The 22,856-nt window shown below is 37.1% G+C and overlaps 1 protein-coding gene and 1 long non-coding RNA gene across 2 annotated transcripts in view; one reads left to right on the top strand and one right to left on the bottom strand.

Annotated features, from left to right (window-relative positions):
• The window catches only part of sorl1 (sortilin-related receptor, L(DLR class) A repeats containing), a 33,528-nt gene extending 12,845 nt beyond the window's left edge, over window positions 1–20,683 (bottom strand). The window contains exons 1-19 of the mRNA XM_049726759.2: window positions 20,335–20,683; window positions 15,160–15,276; window positions 13,141–13,275; window positions 12,372–12,533; window positions 11,173–11,240; window positions 9,184–9,364; window positions 7,739–7,837; window positions 7,449–7,618; window positions 7,095–7,287; window positions 6,797–6,914; window positions 4,295–4,368; window positions 3,937–4,025; window positions 3,389–3,567; window positions 2,671–2,857; window positions 1,971–2,099; window positions 1,536–1,621; window positions 952–1,124; window positions 432–563; window positions 157–248 (exon numbers count right to left, since the gene is read on the bottom strand). Coding sequence (XP_049582716.1) covers window positions 157–248; window positions 432–563; window positions 952–1,124; window positions 1,536–1,621; window positions 1,971–2,099; window positions 2,671–2,857; window positions 3,389–3,567; window positions 3,937–4,025; window positions 4,295–4,368; window positions 6,797–6,914; window positions 7,095–7,287; window positions 7,449–7,618; window positions 7,739–7,837; window positions 9,184–9,364; window positions 11,173–11,240; window positions 12,372–12,533; window positions 13,141–13,275; window positions 15,160–15,276; window positions 20,335–20,655 — 2,705 coding nt within the window. The 5' untranslated portion in view covers window positions 20,656–20,683. The remainder of the gene's footprint in view (window positions 1–156; window positions 249–431; window positions 564–951; window positions 1,125–1,535; window positions 1,622–1,970; window positions 2,100–2,670; window positions 2,858–3,388; window positions 3,568–3,936; window positions 4,026–4,294; window positions 4,369–6,796; window positions 6,915–7,094; window positions 7,288–7,448; window positions 7,619–7,738; window positions 7,838–9,183; window positions 9,365–11,172; window positions 11,241–12,371; window positions 12,534–13,140; window positions 13,276–15,159; window positions 15,277–20,334) is intronic.
• A 747-nt stretch (window positions 20,684–21,430) lies between these two features.
• LOC137840477 (uncharacterized) lies at window positions 21,431–22,433 on the top strand. The gene is made up of 3 exons (XR_011087153.1): window positions 21,431–21,506; window positions 21,817–21,877; window positions 22,382–22,433. It is a non-coding gene; the product is annotated as an uncharacterized lncRNA (long non-coding RNA).
• The last annotated feature ends 423 nt before the right edge of the window (window positions 22,434–22,856 follow it).

Raw genomic sequence — 22,856 nt, 5'->3', positions numbered from 1 at the left:
TTGCTGAAGAATTCAATGAATTATAATAAACGGAGCCTAACACAAACACTAGCTGTTTTCCATTCTGGTGTTGTTTCAGATACTGTACTGATTTTGGCCTTAGAAATAAAGAGGTGCCTCGCTAGTGTATTTGTGTGTGTAGCGTAAAATGTTTACCCCGCTTCAGGCAGGAGAATAAGAGCTCGTGGATGTTCCAGGACGGAGGAGTTAAGGAGGGTGGTACGGAAATCCCCATCAGGATTGGAAACCTTAAACATACAGAAAACAGCATTTCATTTTTTTTATAAGGCTGAGTGAGTGACTACGTTTACCTGCAGTCAGTATTTGTATTTTTTGATTTTGTGCACTTTTTCTTTACCATAACCATTTCCCATTTTCAAATAGACATTATACAACCTTATAATGTAGACATTTCTATACATATTGTGTACCTCAATTCTCTGTGCACCGGCATCAACCCAATACAGCAATCTACTGATGGGGTCAAAAGCCAAGGCCTCCACATTTTGCAGGTCTTTCCTTACTATAATTTCCTGACCCGTGCTTCCATTTAGACAGAGACGCTGCAATAGAAGATACAAGTTAACCATGAACTTCAGAAGAATTTTTCCAAGATACGTACCTTAAAATAAACCAACATGAGAAAAATGTGATTTAATGACAGCAAACTTTTCACATGCGTTTTAAACACAGTGAACTTGATAATCCCAAAATAGTCCTCACTAAGTGATCACCCATTTGAAACCAGCTACATCAGGGATTCACATAGAATAGATAAGAAAAGTATGGTAAGCTTGGATGTCTTTCAAAAATATCAGGTTTCTTACTTAGACGTGTGGGTATAGTCCCTGAAGGTTTAAATAAGATTTAGATTTGGGACATTGACAACGCCTGTAATCCCTAATTATATGTCTGTTAATTAACTGTGTCACCGAGGGACGGCACTCAAACCTGTATGGTATCCAGGAAGATGTCAGCCCAGTAGAGGCAGTTCTTATCATAGTCAAAGTCCAGAGCCACGGCCTCCTTTAGACCCATCAGAGGGAGGACCTGGTCAGTACCAGTGGCCAGGTCATAGCGATGGATAGAGTTCCTCACAGCATACAGGATGAACTCGTTACTTTCTGTATGAACATAAAATACATTGCTGAATGATAAGAGTTGGATAGAGAGAATTGATCACTGGTAAATAAGACAAATTAGGGTCGATTAATTGCTCAATTTATCGAATTTTAATCATGATTATGATTTTGGCTCCAGACGATCTCAAAATTCCTATAATCGAGTAAAATTTATTTATTAGGTGTTTTTGTTCTGAGTTGTGCACTGGTGAGGTATTTTTAGAACAAGCAGTCTTCTCATGTGGTCCTTAGGGGCAATCTGGTGCCCATGCACACTCCATTGGGGACCTCTGAGCTAGAATCTATCCTTGACAACACTGGGATGAAGCAATCAGTGTATCCGCTTGATTGGTTACCAAGCAGTTGCAGGCCAATATAATTCATTATCAAAAGTAAAATTGAAGATGCTGGTACCTGTAACAGGACAAGGTAGCATCTCTCCATCCAGTCTGGCTTCAACGTCGCCACCACGGCAACTGTCCCCCGGTACCTTTCTGTATCTGTGGCAGGACAGCGAACGGAATTTTCAGTCAATTCATGTTTTTTAACTTTACTGAAGCCCAATGTAAAGATAATTGGGTTAGGTCTTTATTCCTATTTTTATATTTCAGCCCAATGTGAAAAGTAACTGAATATGAAAATATTAGCAAAACGACTGGTGCAGGACCAGTATCCTGTATTTTAGAAGGTAAGGGAGATATATTTAAAAAAAAAATAATAAAGAAAATAAGAAATGTAATACTGTAGCTTTAAACTAAGAAAATAGATGGGTATGTGAAATAATCACTAATACTTCAAATGCTGAGGAATACCAAAAATTGCAACACACGCTACAATTCTCCACCTCACCCTTTGCTGTGCCGGTAGGTGGTGCCAACAGGACATGGAACGGGAGGAGCATGGAGGTTACCAGAAAACTCTGGATCGGGTATGCACACTTGCAGGGACAAGTCTTCACTCAGCTTGAAGCCGTAGTCACTGCCAAGAAGAAGAAGAGGTGAAACGTGCTTATCATCTGTCCTCTATTTAACATGCAATTTGAAACTGACTCATTATCATAGCTGTGATGGAAGCGCCAGGAGTGATAAATCAGCTCACCAAGAATAGTCATTTAGATGAGATAAAAGCCATGCCAGCAAGTGTAAACTTCACCAAACAATAACTTTCTCCCAGACATTTGTAGTCTATGAAATATTTAAATGAGTGGGCACTGTTCTTGGTCTCACTTGCAATAAAGAAAATGGTTGGGATCCTAATGAAGACACATACACATACAATAAAAGAAATTGGTCCCAACAGCTTTGGACTTGGGGGAAAAAAATAAACTCATTCAACTGTGGCAAACTTTAGCAATAGAGATAAATAAATTTGTATTTGCAGGATTAAAGCAGCATCTAGTCAAAGTATGTTATTATAAAGCTTCTGAATTGAGGACTTGCTTCTTATTCTTCAAATACAATTCATTCCTACACTGAAACATGTTTGCTGTTGATACATATATGTTGATGTGGAAATATCATGAGTGTTGTGTGCATGCGCGAGATCTCACCATTCATAGTCCTGACGGGAGCAGGAGCAGTTTGACATAGTGACCGGGCGGTCAAAGTCCTCGCCGTTGAAACATGTAGCATGTGGTGTTCGTCTTTTAAATGTTATCTCCCTGCCCAAAAGACATTCGTTGCCGTGATCATCTGAAGGGGACCAATGCTTGTAGTCAGCCTCAGAACATGGAACACCTGGACAAAAGAAAATAGTGGCGGTCCATTTATTTATTTGCAAAACTACGGAAGAAAAAAAACTGTAAAGTTATCATGGTGTGTGGAATATTGATGGGGGAAACAAATATGCATTATTAGATAAGGTTGTAAAATAACAAAATGGGGAAAACTGAAGCAGTGTGAATCCTTTGCATCCATGCATAATAATTCTAATATTTTGATCCCGGCATTTTGCCGGAAGGGGAGGAAATATCAAACAAACCAAAGTGTGATACGACTTTTCCCCGATAAGTACTTAAACACTAACTTTTATTTCCCCCAAGGAATAAATATGACACCGGTACTATCGTAGTTAATGATTCACACCATCTTTTAAATACCGGTAAAGATTTGGAATGATTCTTGTAGTCAACTTAATTCTGACAATAAATGTAATCCTAGTGAGAAATAAATGTGAGAAAGAAATACATAAATAGGTGTTTTATGCTGATGCTGCTAAGCGCATAGAACATCAAATGTTGAAACTTTTCCCTTTGCAGTGCAACCTACCCAAAACATCAGAGGTGTTGACCTGCAGAATGAGCCAACTATGTCTTTGGTGGGCGTAGGATCCAAAAATGGTGAAGATGGTGCTTTTTTCCCCAGGCTCCGTTAGTAACTGGTAAACATACACTTCTTTATCAGAGAATTGAAATTCGGTCCACGTCTCGCCCTCATTGGTGCTGAACCTGCAGGCACAAATTTATATTGTTTTTTTTCTTTTTATTTAATCTTTTTTTAAGTGAATTCCTTTTTTCCTCTCCTTAGCATTCGACTCAGCAGCATCCACCAGAACCCCAAATGGTGGAATATAAAAGTTAAATTGAAGAATACATAAAGATGAAAACAGGTTACAGAGTAATCAAATTAAATTGAAATTTAATTAATTAAATTGATCAAGTTAGTGGTTTATCTATTGCTACCACCATTGTGTGCTTTTTATTGTTTCTATTGGAACAGATATGCGTAATTGAACCATCGAGGGAGATTCAGAGGAAACAATCAATTTTGCCTCTCGGCCCATCCTAATAACGCACACACACACAAATTGGACTTACTTGAGATGAGTACAGGAGTCTCCTTGTGGAATAGCCATCAGAATACCACCATGGTCTCCCCATGTATAGAAATGAGGACCTGCCAATGCCTAAAAGTAAGACCCGTAATAAATACAAACAAGTAAATAAAAAACAAAGAAGAAGCAAACCTTTTTTGTTTGCTTTCAAGCTCCGTCTACTTTTGTGAAGACAAAGTAATATGTGTTATAAACTGGAAATTAGTTGTTTAAAATTGAACAAACTGCCTACAAAGAAGAAAACCCACTTTTTAGTAATCTTCGCCCCAAAGAAAGGTCATGCATGCAGTTCAAGATGTTTTTTGTTTTTTTTCAATGTACTGTGTCAGAGTTTAACAAACCTCCCTCCAGCGGGCTCCTGCGCTGCTTGACACATACACATTGGGTTTGTTGGCCAAATTGCTGCCATAAGATCCTGTAATAACAGCAGAAAATAAAACATAAAATACACACACACACACACACACACACACACACGCGCAACGGTTTGGCCAGAAGGGGGGAGTGAGTACACACGATGACGCCTCAGGAAAATCTAATGCTTTCTTTGTCACTAACAACCACTTTCAAATTGTGCTACGCTCTATAATGCTCTATCTGAGGTTTTGAATTTGAATGCTTGGTGCTCCAGCTTCTTCCTTCATTTTAAAACCATGCATATTGTTAAACCGAAAAGACCAGACAGATTTATATAAATATATATATACTATAGTGATTGTCGTCATTTGCACACTTGGTAATGGAGTAATCCAAAAATAATAAAAAGTAATAGTTGTATTACTTTAATGTTATGGTAATTGAATTATGTTATTTATTTATTTATTTTTGCATTTGCAGTTTTAAAGTGTTCCTGCTCATGACCATCCCATTTTGACTGCTGGGTACACAATATAAATGTAGCTCCAAAATCAAATGACTATAGCTTTCACAAGTTTTATTGATAGAAAGCCGTGATAGAATGTGTAAAATGGGTCATATCGTGATCACAATGTGAAAAACGGAAGGCATGACGTGCTGCCAGGTCATGAGGGAACATATAACATCCGTGATAGAGCGTGAGATGAACCATCATGAGTATTTGAGCCCAACCTCAACAGCACATCCCATATCTTGATCGATGATGACTTAAGCGGAACTCGAATAAGAAATTGACAAAAAAAAAAAAGAAGAATTGCCCAAAATTTCACAGCGCATATGCTTTAGGCAAACAGTCATCAGGAATATAACACGTTTAAATTAGAGGACTAAATCGTAAAAATTCTTTGGTAAATCCTAGACGGTAGTCAACATCTGAAGTTGCCTAACCGGTTACACGGCCCAAGTGCAATTTGAGGATGTCTTGGTGACTTGACCTTGTTCAATTGTTAAGTTAACTTGTTTATTAAGTCAAACATACTTTGAGTTTCCAGGTTTTACAGAACATTTTTTTAGACCTCTACCAAGGTCACATTGGGTTCTTTCTATGTCAATGCATGATCACACTCTATGATATGATTTATTCAGTTCATTTTTGGTTTAATTCACGCAATGGGACACCTCAGAGCAGGTCTCTATGCCAAATCCAACAAGCGTATTGAAACTGGCAAGCATTAACATATTGCCTTTGTTTCTCATATTGCCTTTGTTTCTCAGTGAATAATGACTTTTATCAAGAGTAATCTACTCATATTGCATTTTAACTACTTCTCGTAAATGTGGTGTGAAGAAATGGCTAATGGAAATTCATACCATGTGAGGTTGTATATATTATTGTACTATATCTGAATGTAGATACTATTTGAAATAAGAAACGGGAAGGACAAAAGTTCAATGATAAATACTTCAATGCAATTTTAATGGGTCTTGTTTCTTGTTATTCAATACCTCCCTCTGCGGAACCAAATACTTGTTAATTTTTCTCTGGTTTCCTTTTCAGTAAACAACAAAAATCACATAAATTGTTTTTCAAATACTACCTCCAATGATGATGTTGTAATTTTGTTTTTATGTATTATTATTATTATTATTATTGTTATTATTATTATTATTATTATTATTAATTCAATGTGAGACTAAGTGATGTTTCCAAGGCTTAACGTTTTTTTACATACACTGAGTTATTTTGTGGAACAAAAACAATACTTGGGAGAATGTTTATTTAAAAACTATAGTTAGAAAAGCAGACCACGATTACACATTTAATGTCCTGAAGGGCACCACATTTTGAAATGACGATACAATATAATAAACGGTAATAATTGTAGACGTTATGAGAGGTTTATTCAAAATGTTTTGTAAGTCTGTCACTGTAGCGTGTGACCTCTCTCGTATAGGCACTCCAGCAGTGATAGTGTAGGCCTATCTGGTTGAGAAAGATAAAATTAATCGTGCCGGAAAATGTCAGTCTCTCCTCTGCACAGTCTTTTTTCCATCATGCAAATTAGTAGGAATTTAATTAGAAGGACAGTCTGGAGGAAGGGGACACCAAAGACCATCAACAAAATCCTCCCAGGTGGAAAGAGGCAAAGATTATTCAAATTGCCACCAACATCAAATCTACCTTATTCTGAAGAGTAGTCCCGCAAAATAATGTCTATCGTGATAATATTTTTATTCTTGAGTGCATGACATTTTAAACAGGGCCAAGCCACAGAGGAGGTCTCAAGCACCTTTGAGAGGAAGTACAAACCACATTTCCTGTTTCAAGCAATACAGGAAGCAAATATTTACTATGAGAGGCGTTTGAACTGGTTGGCTTATGTTGCAAGTTTCCTGTATTGGGCCGCGGAATCATTTGTATTGCAGAAAGAGAAAATGGTTGAAGAATTACAAGATAATATGGATATATATATAAAGGATTATACCTGTCGCCATGATGAGACCTGGTGCAGACTCCTTGGATAAAATAGGAACTCTCCTGATTTGGAAATTTAATAGTTGGCTCCAGCGCTGGGCCAGATGGAGCGAGCAACCTTTACTGAGCTGAAGAGGAAAACAAGAGAGGAGGGTGAAATGATGGTGCTTGATGAAAGGTGAACTTTCTCCAACCAACAGTGAGATTTTAATGTTTAATTTAATGTTCATGTCACAATACATCTGTCTCAATGCACACCAGTTTATATAAGTGCAGTCTAAGGATGTGAACTATCATGGATGTTGTACCTGGCAATCCACAGTCCCTCCCAGACTGTCAGCAGTGGGTGGCTGAAGCAACTCCCATGTCCCCCCCTTGTCGAACGTGATGACTGACCGCATGTTGCGTTCAATGACAGTCCCATTGACAAGTGTGGCGATGAAGACGCCTCTGAGACCCTCCACGCGGTGTAGATCAGCAAAAGGCTCATTAGCAAAATATCTATGGATTTTAAAAAAAAGTCAAATGTACGGTTTCAAATGTATTATACAAGAACAGTTTGGATATCGATGAGCTATATTTTTCTATGTGCTTCCTGTTAAGTGGATTGAGATATTTGTTTCTATATACATACATATTTATTGGCCAATGAAGATGAATACCTGATGAGCGTGTTGCTTCTGGAGCCCTCTGGACTGTAATATAGAACATTCTCCAATGACAGAGAAAAGGAAACACCCTGTGTGTCCGAGATGTACAAGTGTGTCAGATTGTTCAAGTGGTTGACACACACAAACACTTGGTCCTCAGAAGCATCAGCGATGTAATACTCCTGTTAATGGGAGGAAAAAATTTATTTGGACCGATTGTGAAGAAAAGTTCATGGTCAGGAGGGGATAGGGTATCATTTGTACTGCATCATTTCCTTTCATCTGCACAAAAAGAGACTCACTGTGATTGGATGTCGGGTTCTAAATTGGGCAGCTTTCATTGGTTGTCGGTTGTAGGAGACCCAGAGTTGAACAGATAACGATTCAACGCCAATCAATTTCTGACGAAAAAAAAATAATTCAGCATATTAAAAAAAAAGTGATATTGGAATAAAGTTAATTTGAACAAATTTAGTTCAGAAGTATGTATCACCCTGGAAGCCCCGCGCATGAATACTTTTACAGCTTTTGAGAAAATGTTAGGTTTTTAGCAGATGTGCCTTATAGTCCGGAAAATACGGTAGGTACTAAAGAAGTAGCTCTTCAAAAAGGTTGGTAATCCCTGCTGTAGTAATTGAGCGTGAATATAAAGGCTATATTATAAAAAATTCAATATAATATTCAAAAGGAAAAATTGCAACGATTCATACCTAAAACTATTGTGCAAAGTTTGTGAAAAAAAAAAGAATACTTCAATGATCTTCATTCAATGTTTTCTAAAGACATTATCCCATAAGGTGCCCAACTCAGCTGCTAATATTTACTGTCACATTGGACAAATCCTTCACAGTAGAGCTCTCACCCCAATCAACTGCTAAAACATTACAGCTACAGGGTGCTTGAGCTCACACCAGATTGACAGCAAATCTGTCCTGGGTAACAAGAGAGGAGATGAGATCCAAATCATATTCACCATCTGTTCCACTATCTGTTTTTTTTTCCTGCTGCCTCACACTGTCTTCAAATACACAAACACTGAGGGCTGGCAATGTGTTCCACATTACCAACTGACAAATATTGATTTGTTCTGAAACGGTTTTGTTACTTTCAGTTCACGATGTGTTAAGTGAAAACAACGCTGGGATGAAAACAAACTTTGAGATGTAGAACAAGAACAGCAGGAAATACAGTGCATACTTTCATTTGCCTTGTTGCATGATTTACTCGAAGTCATTCGTGTACAACATTAAAATGAGGAATTAGCTTCCTAGCTACAGAGAAACATTCTTTTCTCTACAAACCAATTTTTTCCCCACCCAAAATGAGAATCCAAATTAATTCCCTTGAATATTCAATCTGCTTTGTTTTGTTCTGTAATCTTCAACATACATTCACTCACAACATGCAACTGTGTCGACATTACAGTTTCTGCCCTACTTAGAAATTCAAAACTAATAACAACTAGCTTCTTTTTTTTTTTTTTTTGCAGGTGTGAGTCCAATGTTTGCTGGGATAGATTCCAACTCTCCTTTGCTCTGCACGAGAGAAGCCAAGCAAAAAATAGGCTTCTCATTCCATGTTGTTTACTAATTAAGATTGTACTGTTGAATATTTTTTCTGGGCAACTGTGTGCCTGGAGGATGTTTTGCAGCCCATCTCTATACAAACAACAATGGTTCAGGTCATTGAATATGTGACAATACTCATGCCAAAACAGAAGATAGTGACTGAAATGGAGTTGTCTTACCCTTGCGGTGGTGGCAAACATGTATTTTTCCCTGAGCTGGAAGCTGTCAACATGTTCCAAGATGACTTTGCGGTTCTGTTCACTCTGGAAGAAGTCAGTACTGCTGAGTATGATGGAGACACCCTGGGGCTCATGCCTCTGGACCAGCACTGTTGTCGGGGGGTCGTAGGGCTCAACGCCCCTACAGAGGAGAATGGAGATATTGCATGTTGAAAGAGGATAACGCATCACCAAGGAAAGTCAAGTTTCTGCTTTTGCCAAGTCACATCAGAAGGCACCAAACATTGACTTGAGACAACTTGAGTCCAATGAATAAAAACTGAAGTCAATACAATATGCACGAGGGCACTGGTCAACTTATATATATTTTTTGAAGACATGTTCAGTTAACCAGAGATGGGGACTTAAAAGATTTCGCCATAATGGTGACACAAAATGGACTAACAAAAGAAAAAAAAATAGAACTGGTTTAAATCTTAAAAAACAAACCAGTTCAACTGCTTGACTGTGTCTTATATTAAGCCTCCCAAACACTGTGTTTTCCTTCTGAGACTCCAAAGCTTAACAGAGGGAGCACTGTCTCTGCAAGTGTGGCTTTTAGTCCAAGATCCATGCTCAACTTATGGACCCCGCCCGAACCAGAGTGCATGTCAGACTATTTGCTCACTCTCTATGTCCCCTACTTTGAATGAATGAACTCTAAGGGTCTTGAAAGAAAGGTCTTGCCAAGGGACCGAAATGGATGCTATCGTTCAGCTCAACCAGGATTTGATCCCCAGTCCCTTTTGTCCGAGGTCAGGGAAGCTACCCACTATAAGTAGACAGAAGATATTCTTGCTCACTAACAAGGAGTACTTTTTTTTTTTTTTTTTTTTTTGTATCTTTGAAAACAGGTCAATTAAAGTACAATACAATACATGGGAAAATACATCAAATTAGAAGCCCAGACATTACTGTACAGTTTTTGTTGATTGTCTTTAACTGGCTAAAATTTTACAATGACAATCAGTTCCATTTTGCAGTGAACTTGCAATTTAATTTTGAATTTGATTGTCTTTCACTGGCTAAAATTAAACATTGGCAATCAGTTCCATTTTGCAGTCAATTTGCAATTTCAATTTAACTTTACAACCTTAGTTTATTGATCCACACTATTTTAAACCTGCATTAGGAAATGATCTGACCAAATAAATTAAAATATTTAGTATTTCATTGAGTCCTTTGTTCAGTAAAGAGCATTTCATTACCAATACGACTTGAAGTTGAGGTATTATTGATTGCACACCGCACTTTGAGCTGAGCTGTTTTCATTTTTATTGCATTGAACTGAGATGCAACCACAACCATTATCTCAGGCACATTTAATCTTCTTTCATAATTTGATGGCCATTTCTTTACTAGATACTAGAAAATGTTTTATACTGATTTAAGTTAGCGGAATGTGCTTTAGTAAATACATTGTCTTTACTCCCTCATCCGCGAGCTCAGTTGAGCAATGATAGGGATGAAAAAAAGCCTGTGACCACCGAGTAAATATTATTCAGTTTTATAGAACACCAAGGCCACACAAGAGTTCATAAAAATGACATTTTTAGAAAATAAACATGTTCTTTAATATCTACCAGATAAAACATTCATAATAGGGACAAAAGTATAAACATGAAACTTTCAGCCCACTCAAATCATTAAGCCTTGCCTTCTCTTCGGGAAATATGATAATATGATAACCATACAATGTAATTCAACTGAAACTATTATTTCTCAGTCATGTGGTGAACAGACTATTGACTATTTTGGTCACATCTCTGATATCTAGCAACAATGCACACCGTTTCTTACATTTAGTAAAACCATAAGCTTATGCAGCCAATATTTCCAGTCAATTTATTTGGAAGCAAAACATACTACAGGGTATTTGTTCATTGTTTTGACTCATCTCAGTGCCTGACAGGCTGTCCTTGGCCTGTGCTCATACGATTGTTAACTTACCAAAAGTAGGTCTTCACATGCTCTTGGATCAACACCCAGGTCTCCCCAAAGTCATCTGACTTCCACAGCTACGAGAAAAGAGGGGATAGAGAAGAAGAGTGGGGGTGGTGCATTTAAAAAATGTAGGTCATGCTCATTCCTTCATTTTGTCTTTGCACATGTAAGCGGTGGAGAATTATTTAGTAGCTGCTATTTAGCTGCATGAACTCAAGAAGAAAGAAATTTGAGCTTCCATATAGCAAGCAATAATTTGTGCTTTGGGTTTCCATTATCCATGTTAGGCAAAACAGATTCATGATTAGGACATAAAAAAAAAAAAACAGTCATTTAAAAGCAAAATATGTGTACAGCCAATAGTCAGTGGCTCATAAATATGTGAACATCTTATAAGAAACGAAATAACAATCATACAATTCTAAACATGTGTAGTTCATCGAAAATTGTATTGTCAGCATTTTTGTGGAGGGAAAATAAAATCAGACCGGCTCTTGCTTTATATGCATGGTCTGTTTTGAATACCCTCTGAGACAACAAATGCATATAAATGAATGTCGTATTTTATTATTATATATATAATATATAATTACATATTATATATGTATATTGGAATGTATACATTTCATTTCTGTAGGTAATTACTGTGTTGTAGTATTTTAAGGATCTGGACTGACATCTCATCAAATCTGTTTAAAGCCTTTCCAAACTGCACACACTGCCAATGAAGGAAATGAAGGCTCGCCATAAAACACTCCCATGTTTACATACATGTTGCAAGGTACTGATGATACTGATGACTTCATTTTCAATGAGGCCAGTGAGAATGTGGAGAACCAAAGGCACTCTGACAAACAAACTTAAATCCATGATAAGCTTTAACTCATCTCACGGATTCCCTCTGCAACAATACTATTTCCATGTTGTTGAAGTGTTTCACACTAAATCCTGGAATAATTAAATGGTTTTTTTTTCATGATACATTTTTTTGTACATGATTGTACACGCTGTGATTTTTCCTCACCCAATGTGCAGATGTTAGGAGTCCATCAACTAATACAACAAAACTGAAATGAAATGTTTCTCTGTGTCACATTTGGTTTGACTGATTTAAAAAAATACGGAAGAAGGAAAATTACAACCTTTCCAATTTAACATTCGTATACTAAATGTACTGTAGGCAGAGGGTGTCTGCCATTCTTTACCTGCTTGTTTGGATGAGAGCTATCATACCCGAGCACCAGGTTGGGCATTGTGCTGTGGATCAACATGTCTGTTGGTTTGAATGGCAGCGAGAAACCTTGCACACTCTTGCAGAAGTCAAAGGTGTTCCACAGGTAATTGTTGGTGGAGTCTACGAAGAGGTACTGAAACACAAGGAATCACACGGTTTCCCACTAACTGTTTTAAATTGACTGCAAATAAAATCTGTTTGAACTTATTTTGATTCTTTGCAATGCACCATGTACAATAGTTGACATTAAATTCATGCACATTAACCTACAATGTTTAAACAGGCTTAGTCAGTCATTCACTATTAAGGTCAAAAGGTAAATGAAAATAGGATCAAATATTTTTACAGCTATAGCAAATGCTCTTTGTGGACTAAGACTTTCTACGTTGTTTTGGACTCTCTCAGTGAGGAATTTTAGTCTATCCATGAAAAACATTTGTGAGGTCAGAGGTCACCGTACACTGCTGTTAAATGAGAGGTCCTAGCTCACTGTTATTTTTTTAGCCAGAAGGTTTCTGATGGGATTGAGGTTAGACTTTTGTGCAAGTCAAAAACGAAAATCTCCCTCTGACCAATTTACAGACCAACAGCTCAAAATTTGAACGATAGCTTAGACTTGTAATCTCGAACATTTCTACTGCAGGGTGTGTCAGTAGGACAGAAACATTCTGTCAATGAAATACTGACCTGATTGTGTTCACCAGGGTGTGAGCTCATACAAGAAATAAGAATCTACTAACCCTCTTGTTATCTGCAGGACTGTGGTAAAACTGAGAGATGATCTGTGTGCTGCCATTGTTGACCTTGGCGTTAGACAACTGGAATTTTGCAGAGACAAGTGTGAAGGTGGACCCGTAGTCATAGGACACATAGACCTGGATTCAAAGCAGAAACAGATCATTAGTAGCTGTATATTTTCTAGAAACTTACATGCATTAAAAAAAACTTTTCCAAACTTTTTATGCCATGAGCCCCGCTTAAATCATCCTGACAAAGGTGGCACCCTCAATAATGAACCAAACTGAACTGACACTAGAGCACAGACAGATAAGACTTATAGTAATATCCCACTGTTTAGCCACTTGTGGCTGTCAATTGTGTTAGCGGTCACCTTGAGACTCACTCTAAAACTTAATCTCAAATTAGAAGCGTAAGGGTAATTTTTTACTTGGACCTGAATTTTAACAGCAACATTAAATCAGTAACATCAGCAGCCTTATATTGTCTACAAAAATTCAAATTCAAAAGATTTGTCTAGGAAGCTTTAAGAGACTCAGTCAAGCATAGGTCTCTAAAAAGGTGGACTAGTGTAAAGGCCCGGAAGTAGCCAGTATGTAAATAAGCATCTCACCAATGACTAATTAAAATCAATACTGGAACAGGACTTAAACCGTAACTTCGCAGTTTCGAGCGCCTAGTCCTTAAAGCTGCACCAATCCTGGCATTTGGAAACTTTACGTCATCGGTCCCCAAACTACAGCCCGCAGGCCGGATACGGCCCGAATTTCACATTTGTCAAGGTCCCCTGAACAATACCAGACACACATTGTGATTTGTTTTTTACTCTCGCCACACGATTGAGACTGATACCCAGCATACATGAAGGGCCGAGGCACATCCGGGTTCATTGCCATCGGCGCTCGGTATTTCGCCATCCATGCCTCATGTGCGGGGGCATTTTTTTGTGTGTGTGTGAATAGAGTATCAAACGCCATTGGTGCTAAAAAAAAATGCACTTGCACACGAGGCTCGATTGCCAATGAGGGCCAAAGGCTCCTCGTGTGTGCCGGGCTTAATACACGCTTAGAACGTGACATTCTATTCCACCCTTGTGCAGTCTTGTTCTCTGTGAAGAACCCAGAGAGAATTATTTGGTTATTATTTATTTCTCAAATCATGTTATTTATTCCTTGACTTTTCTCTGTAGAGAACCCAGTGAGGGTTATTTGATTTTTATTGATTTCATAAACAGTGCAATTGTATTACAGAACTAGTGCTAATAATATCCAGATTTTTTTTCTGTGAAGATCTCTGAGGTTTATTTGGTTATTATTCATTTCATAAATAGTGTTATTTGTTTCATGAATCGTGGTATTATTTATTTCCTGATTGATATTTTATATTTATATTTTATATATTTATATATTTATATATTTATATTATTTTATTGATATTTTTGCTTATTTGTGGCTTTCGGTAATTCAATAAAAATTTATGTTTAGACATCCCTGCGATCGTCACATTTTTTTTTGTTTAAACGGACCCTGGCCCCCATCAGAAAGGTTATGTGGCCCTCACAACCCCTGCTTCAATGAATATAAAATCAAGATTTTTGTGATAAAGCTGTTCACCAAATCCCAAAATATCCACTTGATTACAGCTTTAAAATGCCTTCCCAAATTTCAATCGATTTCTCAGTAGGTAAAGTGAACAGCAAGCAAATTGTTAACTCAGGGATGACGTGAGAAAGCATGCAAGCTCTTCAATTATTGTAAGGTGTCATGTCTTATTCGTCTGGGTGTGACTGGTGAATGCTGCAGATTGTGTATTTAAGTCTCGCTCGACAATCATATCATATGAAACATGACAAACCGGTTTGAGAAAAAAAAAACGTTAACACGCTCTGATGAATCAATTGACAAAACAGGGAGGTTAATTCAATCATGGAAAAGAGTTATACCAGAAAGTATACTAAATCTACAGTCAAGTCTTGATTGCGCAAGTTTCACACATTTCACTCATGTATGTGTTGAGCTTACCGAGCTGGTTCTGGGTCCAACAGCTCCAACGCTGTCTCGAGCCAAAGCCACAATGACATTGCTCTTTTCTCCAGCCCAGTGGACAACCATTTGGTTATGGGAGTCATTCAAGCTGGCCTGCAGAACAAATAGTGGTGAAAACAAGATGAGTATCAGTGAATTTTAGTCCAAATGTGATCATTTTAAAAGACACCCTAACATTTGGATTTATTGTATGCTGAATGTATGAGCTAAAATATTTATGGCTATGCAACAATAATTAGAGTCAAATATTTGTATCTTTTTTGGATTCTATTTTTTTTATTTCTGCCTGTATTGTGTGAAATAAATACTTTGCAAAATTAATAGGCCAAAGTAACAACTGACACACGTAAAGACACTTGCCACAAAAATTCAGGAATGCGTGTTAGGCAGATTATTCTTCGGTTGCGACAATACTTCTTGCCAATAAAATATATACTGTCGGACTAACAATAGGCCCCTTGGGGTTGAACGTAGAGGGCAGCCATTTTACGTTGCCACTGTAAGAAAAGAAGATATTCTGCATTCATATAACCTTCAAGATGACAATTCGTTTTTCCATTGAGATACTGCCTCACATTTGGGTAGCCAAAGTTCAAACCAAGGGTGACTTCAGAAGTGAAAATGGGGCACCTTTTACATGTTCCTTATATTTTGCAATTGACACGTTTTCTCAATAGACAGTATAAATCTTATTGGACTGAAGCATTTTTACAAGAGACCTTTTTTTGTTTAATGTTCATTTGCCTTTATGCCTGTATTATAAAACCTGGTTACCATTTTGATTTGATTTTATTTTATTTAGCGCTCACCAAATACAATGAATGGCAGGTCATGGCATGTCGTAAATATGGATGACTTAAACTCCGACAGTCCAGTGTTGTGCGTTTGCAAAAGATTAACACTTAACACGAGAATATCAGCACAAACACAGTTAAACAAACTAAACACAATCCTGTTAGCCCAATTCGTTCGAGTAAGACAGCAGCTTATCATGAAAAGCGGATGAATTGCCTCCCTGTTTAAATATAAACTCATGTATAGTACTTGTTTCATTGCGATTTAATTCTAAGCTGATTTATCATCAAAGCTGAAACTTAAATGTTATCCATAAATATTTTAAAATTTAAATATTCTCTTCACACACTAGTTAACTTTGGGATTTGTTTTTCTTTTGCACATCTAGAAGTCTAAATTCCATCTGCTATGCTTTCCACGGTTCTACAAGAAGTTAGCACCACATTAGTACTGCCAGTAGTGAGGCTCTGCGTCTGGTACTACAGGACATGGGAATACAACAGGCATTTAGTCTGCACTCCCCTACCAACCTCCCTTCTCTTCAGCTCAAAGCTCTCCATTATTCAACAAGAGTGAAAGGAAGGGGGGGTGCAACGTGGCCAAGAGCCCAATGGCAGCACAGTCAGCTTCAAGCAATGACATCATCTCTGTCGGACTGGCAGGCAACACATCCTTTGCTCTGCTTTCTGTCGTTAGGTGCAAATATCAGGATTCCCCCTCCCTTTTTCTACAAATACTCATTATTTTGATGGTTGAATGAAAATTGTGTCTCTCATCGACTTTGCAAAAACAAAAACTGTTTAGCAATTCATAGGACTAAGTAAAACAAAAAAATAACAAAGCCCCAATCTTGTTTTGAATATTATTTGCTTTTTCTATTAATGAGGGTGGTGAATGTAATAAAAATCTAGAACTGGATTTTTGTTGGGGAAAAAAAATCTGATATTTTATTTACATCCCACCAAGCACAAAAGTGCATATGATTGTGTGCAAATCCTTTCTTTTCCAAAACTTTAACCTTTCGTTCTCATAAAGGTTCATCTTTGTCTCGTCAATGCATTAAAATTCCTCCCTGGCTTTCTTATTCATCTGGTTAATGAGTGGGTTTCACTGCCTCTAATATATGCTTAGCAATTGTCATCCCCCTCACAGTCAAGAGGTCGTTGGCTTTAAATTTTGCCTCTTCCTGACACATTTGGTATATATCATATGCTGCAACTGTTAAAATGTATAAATGTGACAATATGAAAAAAAATCATAATTTTTGCAAAATGCCACCGTTATCAAAACATTTAAATTAAGAATTAGGATTGGACATTACAGTGGAGCCCTGTATGTTCGTCACATGGCATTCGCAAACTATTTGCCGATTGTAATGTAGCCAAATATATGAATACACACACACACACACACACACACACACACACACACACACACACACATATATGGGACTGTTGACAAAATTTCAGTATTTATGAAATTTAAGAATGCTTTAATTTAGGGATGTGTTGAGACAGCTAATGCTCATACGTTTATCCTCACTCAAGACAAACAACCATTCACACCCACATTCACATCTGCACTGGACTTATAGCTATACAAAAATATATTAGGTTGTGACACTTTTATTCACATTACAAAGTAAAGGCAGTTGAGACTATTTATATGTGCTCTCTAGTTCTTCATAAGGCAATTTCAAGGTATCGGACCAAAAATTTGCATATACTCAAAATCAAGTGGCATGAACTCAGACTCACAAAAAAATGCGGTTGAGACAGGCAATTACAATCACTTTTGGCAGACTGTTAATTATTTGCGGAAATTCCCTACTTGCAGTCTGGCGTGATCCCGAAATACAGTGAACAGCAGGGTTCCAATGAACGAATTGAACAAATAAAACGGTAATATATTCTATATGAAATTTATATATATTGCACAATATATAAAATGGAATAAAAAGTGTATGATACTGCTTAAATTACAAAGCCTAGCTATTTAGCCAATGTTGTCTTAATTTTTCAAATGAGCAATTTTATATGTGAGAATCTTTCAGAGCAATGAAATGTGATGCTAACCAAACTCCCCCCAGAGCCTCTTTGACTGATGATGGATAACTTGGAGCCAGAGGTGTTTCCCTCTGCTGTGTGCTCAGTCTAATTGATCCTATATTTATTATTTGAATCTGATTAAATGATTAAATGATAATCTGTCAATCGGAGAAGATAACCTTTGCGCAGACAAACTGGATATTGAAAAATGTGGAGTGAATTGGTCAACACGATGATTGCGGTAGGCTTTATAGGTCCATGATTGCTTTGATTGCATATTTTTAGAGGTGTAACGATTAGTTAATTCATCAATAATCGATCATGATTTTTGATAACATCAGATGGTAATGAATTCAGTGTGTAAGTAAAAAGACTCGTTTGTATTTCTGTCAACGTTCATCACTGACACATCACTTTAAGTTAACACTTTTAATTTTCAGTCAAGTTTTGTTTTTTTTAAACCCCGCAAGGCAAAAAAATGATGAAATATTTTAAATACTTGGCTTTTGTTAGCCGTCTGTCTACAAGCACTCTCGCTCCCCCCTCAACCTCTGCTTTGCGTCTCAATGAAGATTTAAATCACAGCTTTTGAGATGAGGAAAATAATGTTTTGTCAAAATGAAATTACATAGCAAATTCCATTAATTGTTCAGCGCTAACAATTCCACCAAACAGCCCTCTAAATTTCAATGAAGAGACACAGGACGCCCAAATATTTGGAATTTACCAATCAGCGGAAAGTTGCTTTCCATATCAAATTAACAAGAACAGAAAAACAATTAGAGCAAAGCTTACTTTTGTTTTCAATATTTTGTATATTGATGAGAAAACGGCCCGTTCAAAATCGCAGTTATATCTGACCAATGAAAACAGATTAGAAAAATGGCCTCGTGCATTTTCAACCCAAATTATCTTGCAAACCCAATAAAAGGATATAAAACACTGTAAACATGTTTTATAATCATTCCTACATGCAAACAATAACAGAAAATGCATTGTGCATTCATCATTGACTCAACATGTTCCTAGACTTGTTCTGTCACTGTTGACAACGTCCTTACCAGAAACTCATGCAGTTGGCATTCATTTAAAATGCTACTTGATACCATTCTTATCACAAGTGTACCTATAAAAAAAAACGAAGACAAAATACCAGGAAGCTTTGCAGTGTTTCTAAAATAACAATGCATGCAGGGATATAAGGACTATTCTAATAAATGGCAAGTCACAAACTAGAGAAGTAATGCTTCCCTAAATTACTGTGACACTTCTCAAAACTGGCTTGGTCGCTGTTAGACAACTGGTGAAATCTATTTAAAGGAACAACACTACTTTAAAATACAACTACATGCTCTATAATGAAACTAGAGCCCGAAGCAGGTTCATCAAAAAACATGTTCAACCAGACAGAGATAAATGTGTTGGCATGTGCAGTTTACGTCATCATTCATATGTGATGAGATCAATATGCATAAATGAGAATATTTGTTCAAAACAAATGTAAAATTAAAAAATGAATCACTGCAATCATTGTTTTCGATGTGATGTATGCATTGCAGCAACAAATACAACCCATCAAATGTAGCATTCACTTGGAAGGAAGGAAGGAAGGAAGGAAGGAAGGAAGGAAGGAAGGAAGGAAGGAAGGAAGGAAGGAAGGAAGGAAGGAAACTATATTTACATATATAAACAATACATTCATTTCACTGTTTGTCATTAAGGCATGCTTTTTCTTTTAGTTTAAGTTTGTCAAGGCGAGTGACAGTCAACCTTTAGTCTTAGGAAACATTTTCACTCTAGATATCTCATTATGTATTCCTTGTTGATCAGAACTCCTTATCTCCAAGCCCCGATGTTACTTTCACAAAGAGAGGCTGTCAAATAAGCATGAATATCATTCAAAATCATATGTGTGATGGCAACTGATTATGAATCGCTTCTGCCAAAAAATGCCCTTATTGTTGCAAATCAGATTTTTGGAGCTAGCTTGCTATCAAGACAATACGTGACGAGGTAAACGCAGGTTAAGAGTTGCACAGCCATTTGAACACGGGGACATTAGAAAAACAGCAGGATCGCGGTGTCTTCGGCTGTGATCGCAACTGGGTCGTTTTACGCCCTTGTCAATCAGCCTGCATTTAAACCTACTTGTGAATTCGGTGCATATACAATCACACCATTTGCTTAACGATGTGACTTAGATGCGCTTGAATGTTTTCTTTAAAGTGTGACAAGTCAGGAGCATTGAAGGTGGCGCTGGTTGTAAAAGGTGTTACTCGAAAAGCACCACTGGGATGCATCTCAATACCTGGCCGTACACCTTCGGCATGGTTGATTCACTAGCGCTCCGGCGGTTTCGCTTTGGCGGAAGGGCGCCGTAGTCCGAGCCGCCTTCAGCAGCACCAAGAGCGGCCAGTCGTAGAGCTGAAGTCGCGTTGCCCCCTCCATCTGGGTCTGCTAAATCCTTATTTGCATCTACTGTAAAATATCCTCTGTGTTGGGGTGGTATGAAGCGCTCGTCATTGTGAAGATGGAGTGTTGACGAATGTATTCCTACAAGCCATAAGATGATGATGTAAAGCGAACGCCGGAGAGGACACAGCATCCTGTCTGCTTGTGGTAACGCCATGTTTGTGTATGTTTGGTTTTCAGGTTAGGTAAGCGCAAAGAGCTCCTTCTACAGGCTGCGATGGGCCTGGTGTTGCATTCAATTGCTGTGGGAATTTTAAAACATCCAGCTTCTTCTTTTCGATATACCGTATGTAGTGCGTTTCGCTTTCATTTTTGCTCCTAATAATCAATCATATAAAATTGCCACATGATCAGTGGTCAAACCTCTGTCGTTTTTTTGTGCATAACACTTGTATGTAGAATCCATCATTTTTAATACTCTCAAAATGTTATCAAAAGGTATCTAGTTTATCGGATTTTTTCATATATATCTGTTTTCAGATCAGCAAGGATTACTGAATGAACTTCATTAGCGCCTTGCAGAATTTTCTGCCCTTGATTTAATTCATACCTTTAAGAATAAGATAACTGATGGTGTGAGTGCTATATTTATTTTATTGTAAGAAATTTAGTCAAAATGTCTTTTGGGTGTGTCAGTCCACAGCTACGTATATACTTGTACTAGCACTTGTTAATTAAATTTCAACATCAAATGGAAGAAATTAAACGCTGACAATGAATTAAATACATTTATGATGGTACATTTTGGGTGTTGTGTAAGTCATGTACCGTAAACCAACGGATTCCATTTCTCAGAAAATATATCTAGGTGCGAATCTAACATTTTCGACGTGCTGTGAAGGCCACATAGGTGAGTAGATGCCTCAATTTAAGTAAAATATAACATTCGTGTGAGTGTGTGTGCAAGGAATGGATAATGACAGAAACTAGTAAGATAACTAAGCGAGAATATTCAAGTCTCTCAGGAACTATTGATCAATTTTCGACCAAAAAATTTGCACATCTTTTGTAAGTACGAAAATTAATTTTAAGGGTACTAAAGTTGGAAGCCTGTTTGCTTGGTATTTATCCATAGGCACAACATCTTTATGTGTAATAAATATGTAAGTTAATTGACACATTCGACAGTAGGCTGTGTATATGACTATTAATAATTTACTGGGTATTTTGCGTTGTCATATTAACTATATAAATTCCATAGAGTTGAAGTCTTTCAAAGTTAACTAACTATTCAAGGTAGTGGAATGAGGTTTAGCTTTCAGTCTAACGTGTGGGGTTGTGCTAATGTCAAATTATAACATGTATTATTAACTTACAGTAAAATGTCACAAAAAGGAACAAAACACAGTACAGGACATAAATACACGACAAGTCAAGAGGTAAGTGGAACTGCTTCGTTGAATGGATGAAACTTTTTAGTAGAAAAGGCTTTCATTTATTTGAACCAGATGGAACAAATTTGTGGAAATGTAGACAAACCATCACAAACAAAGATGAAACGTCATTCCAAATCTGCAACTTCAGTGGATTCACTTGAAACTGCAGGTATGCAATTTGTACAAACTATAGTTTATCATCAGGTATTTTTGGAGACAGGACTCACAAAAAGGAGCTACAATATATGTAACATAAGACCTTGCAATAACAGTTTGACGTTAATGTGAATTAATTCTGAAAGATCTCATGAGAATTTCATCAGGTTATACTTGTTATTTGGTAACCGGACCCAGGATGATATACTACATTAAAAAAATGGCAAGATAAAAGATGCAAAACAATCTTTGTCTTCTAGGTAACAGACAAAATGATTGGAGCCGGGAACATGACACTAGTCAACCTCACCTACCTTCCTTCTTTAGCTGTCATTGTTTTGCTTGTTGCAGGTGCAGTTGAAGATATCAGGATTCTTTTTTCTAAGTTTGCTAATATGTTACGGTAGGTCACTTAAGTAATTGTTTTATGTATTTATTTATTTATTTATTTATTTATTTATTTATTTATTTATTTATTTGTAATTTTATTTTTATTTTTACTTATTTATAATCTCAAGGCACACCACCAAATTGAGATATTTAGTTGTATGCTAACAGGTGGCAACACTAACCATATTGATGCATCTTCTGCCGTCTAGTGGAAGAACGTTAAATTGTTCTGTCCGTCACTCGTAAGAGGCATAAATAAAGAACATAACCACAATTTTCAGACCTATTAAGTGAAACTGGACAGTTTCCTGCGGCACACCTATTAATATCTCATAGCAGTTTATCAGTGGTTGGGAATCACAGTAAACATCTTGCCACCTCTTTATTATTTTGCACTGCAGCACTTATCCTGTTTCTATTATTTAAATCATAACTC

Source organism: Syngnathus scovelli, chromosome 7 (genome assembly GCF_024217435.2).
Source record: "Syngnathus scovelli strain Florida chromosome 7, RoL_Ssco_1.2, whole genome shotgun sequence".
Taxonomy (NCBI): domain Eukaryota; kingdom Metazoa; phylum Chordata; class Actinopteri; order Syngnathiformes; family Syngnathidae; genus Syngnathus; species Syngnathus scovelli.
This window is presented reverse-complemented; position numbering and strand designations above follow the sequence as displayed.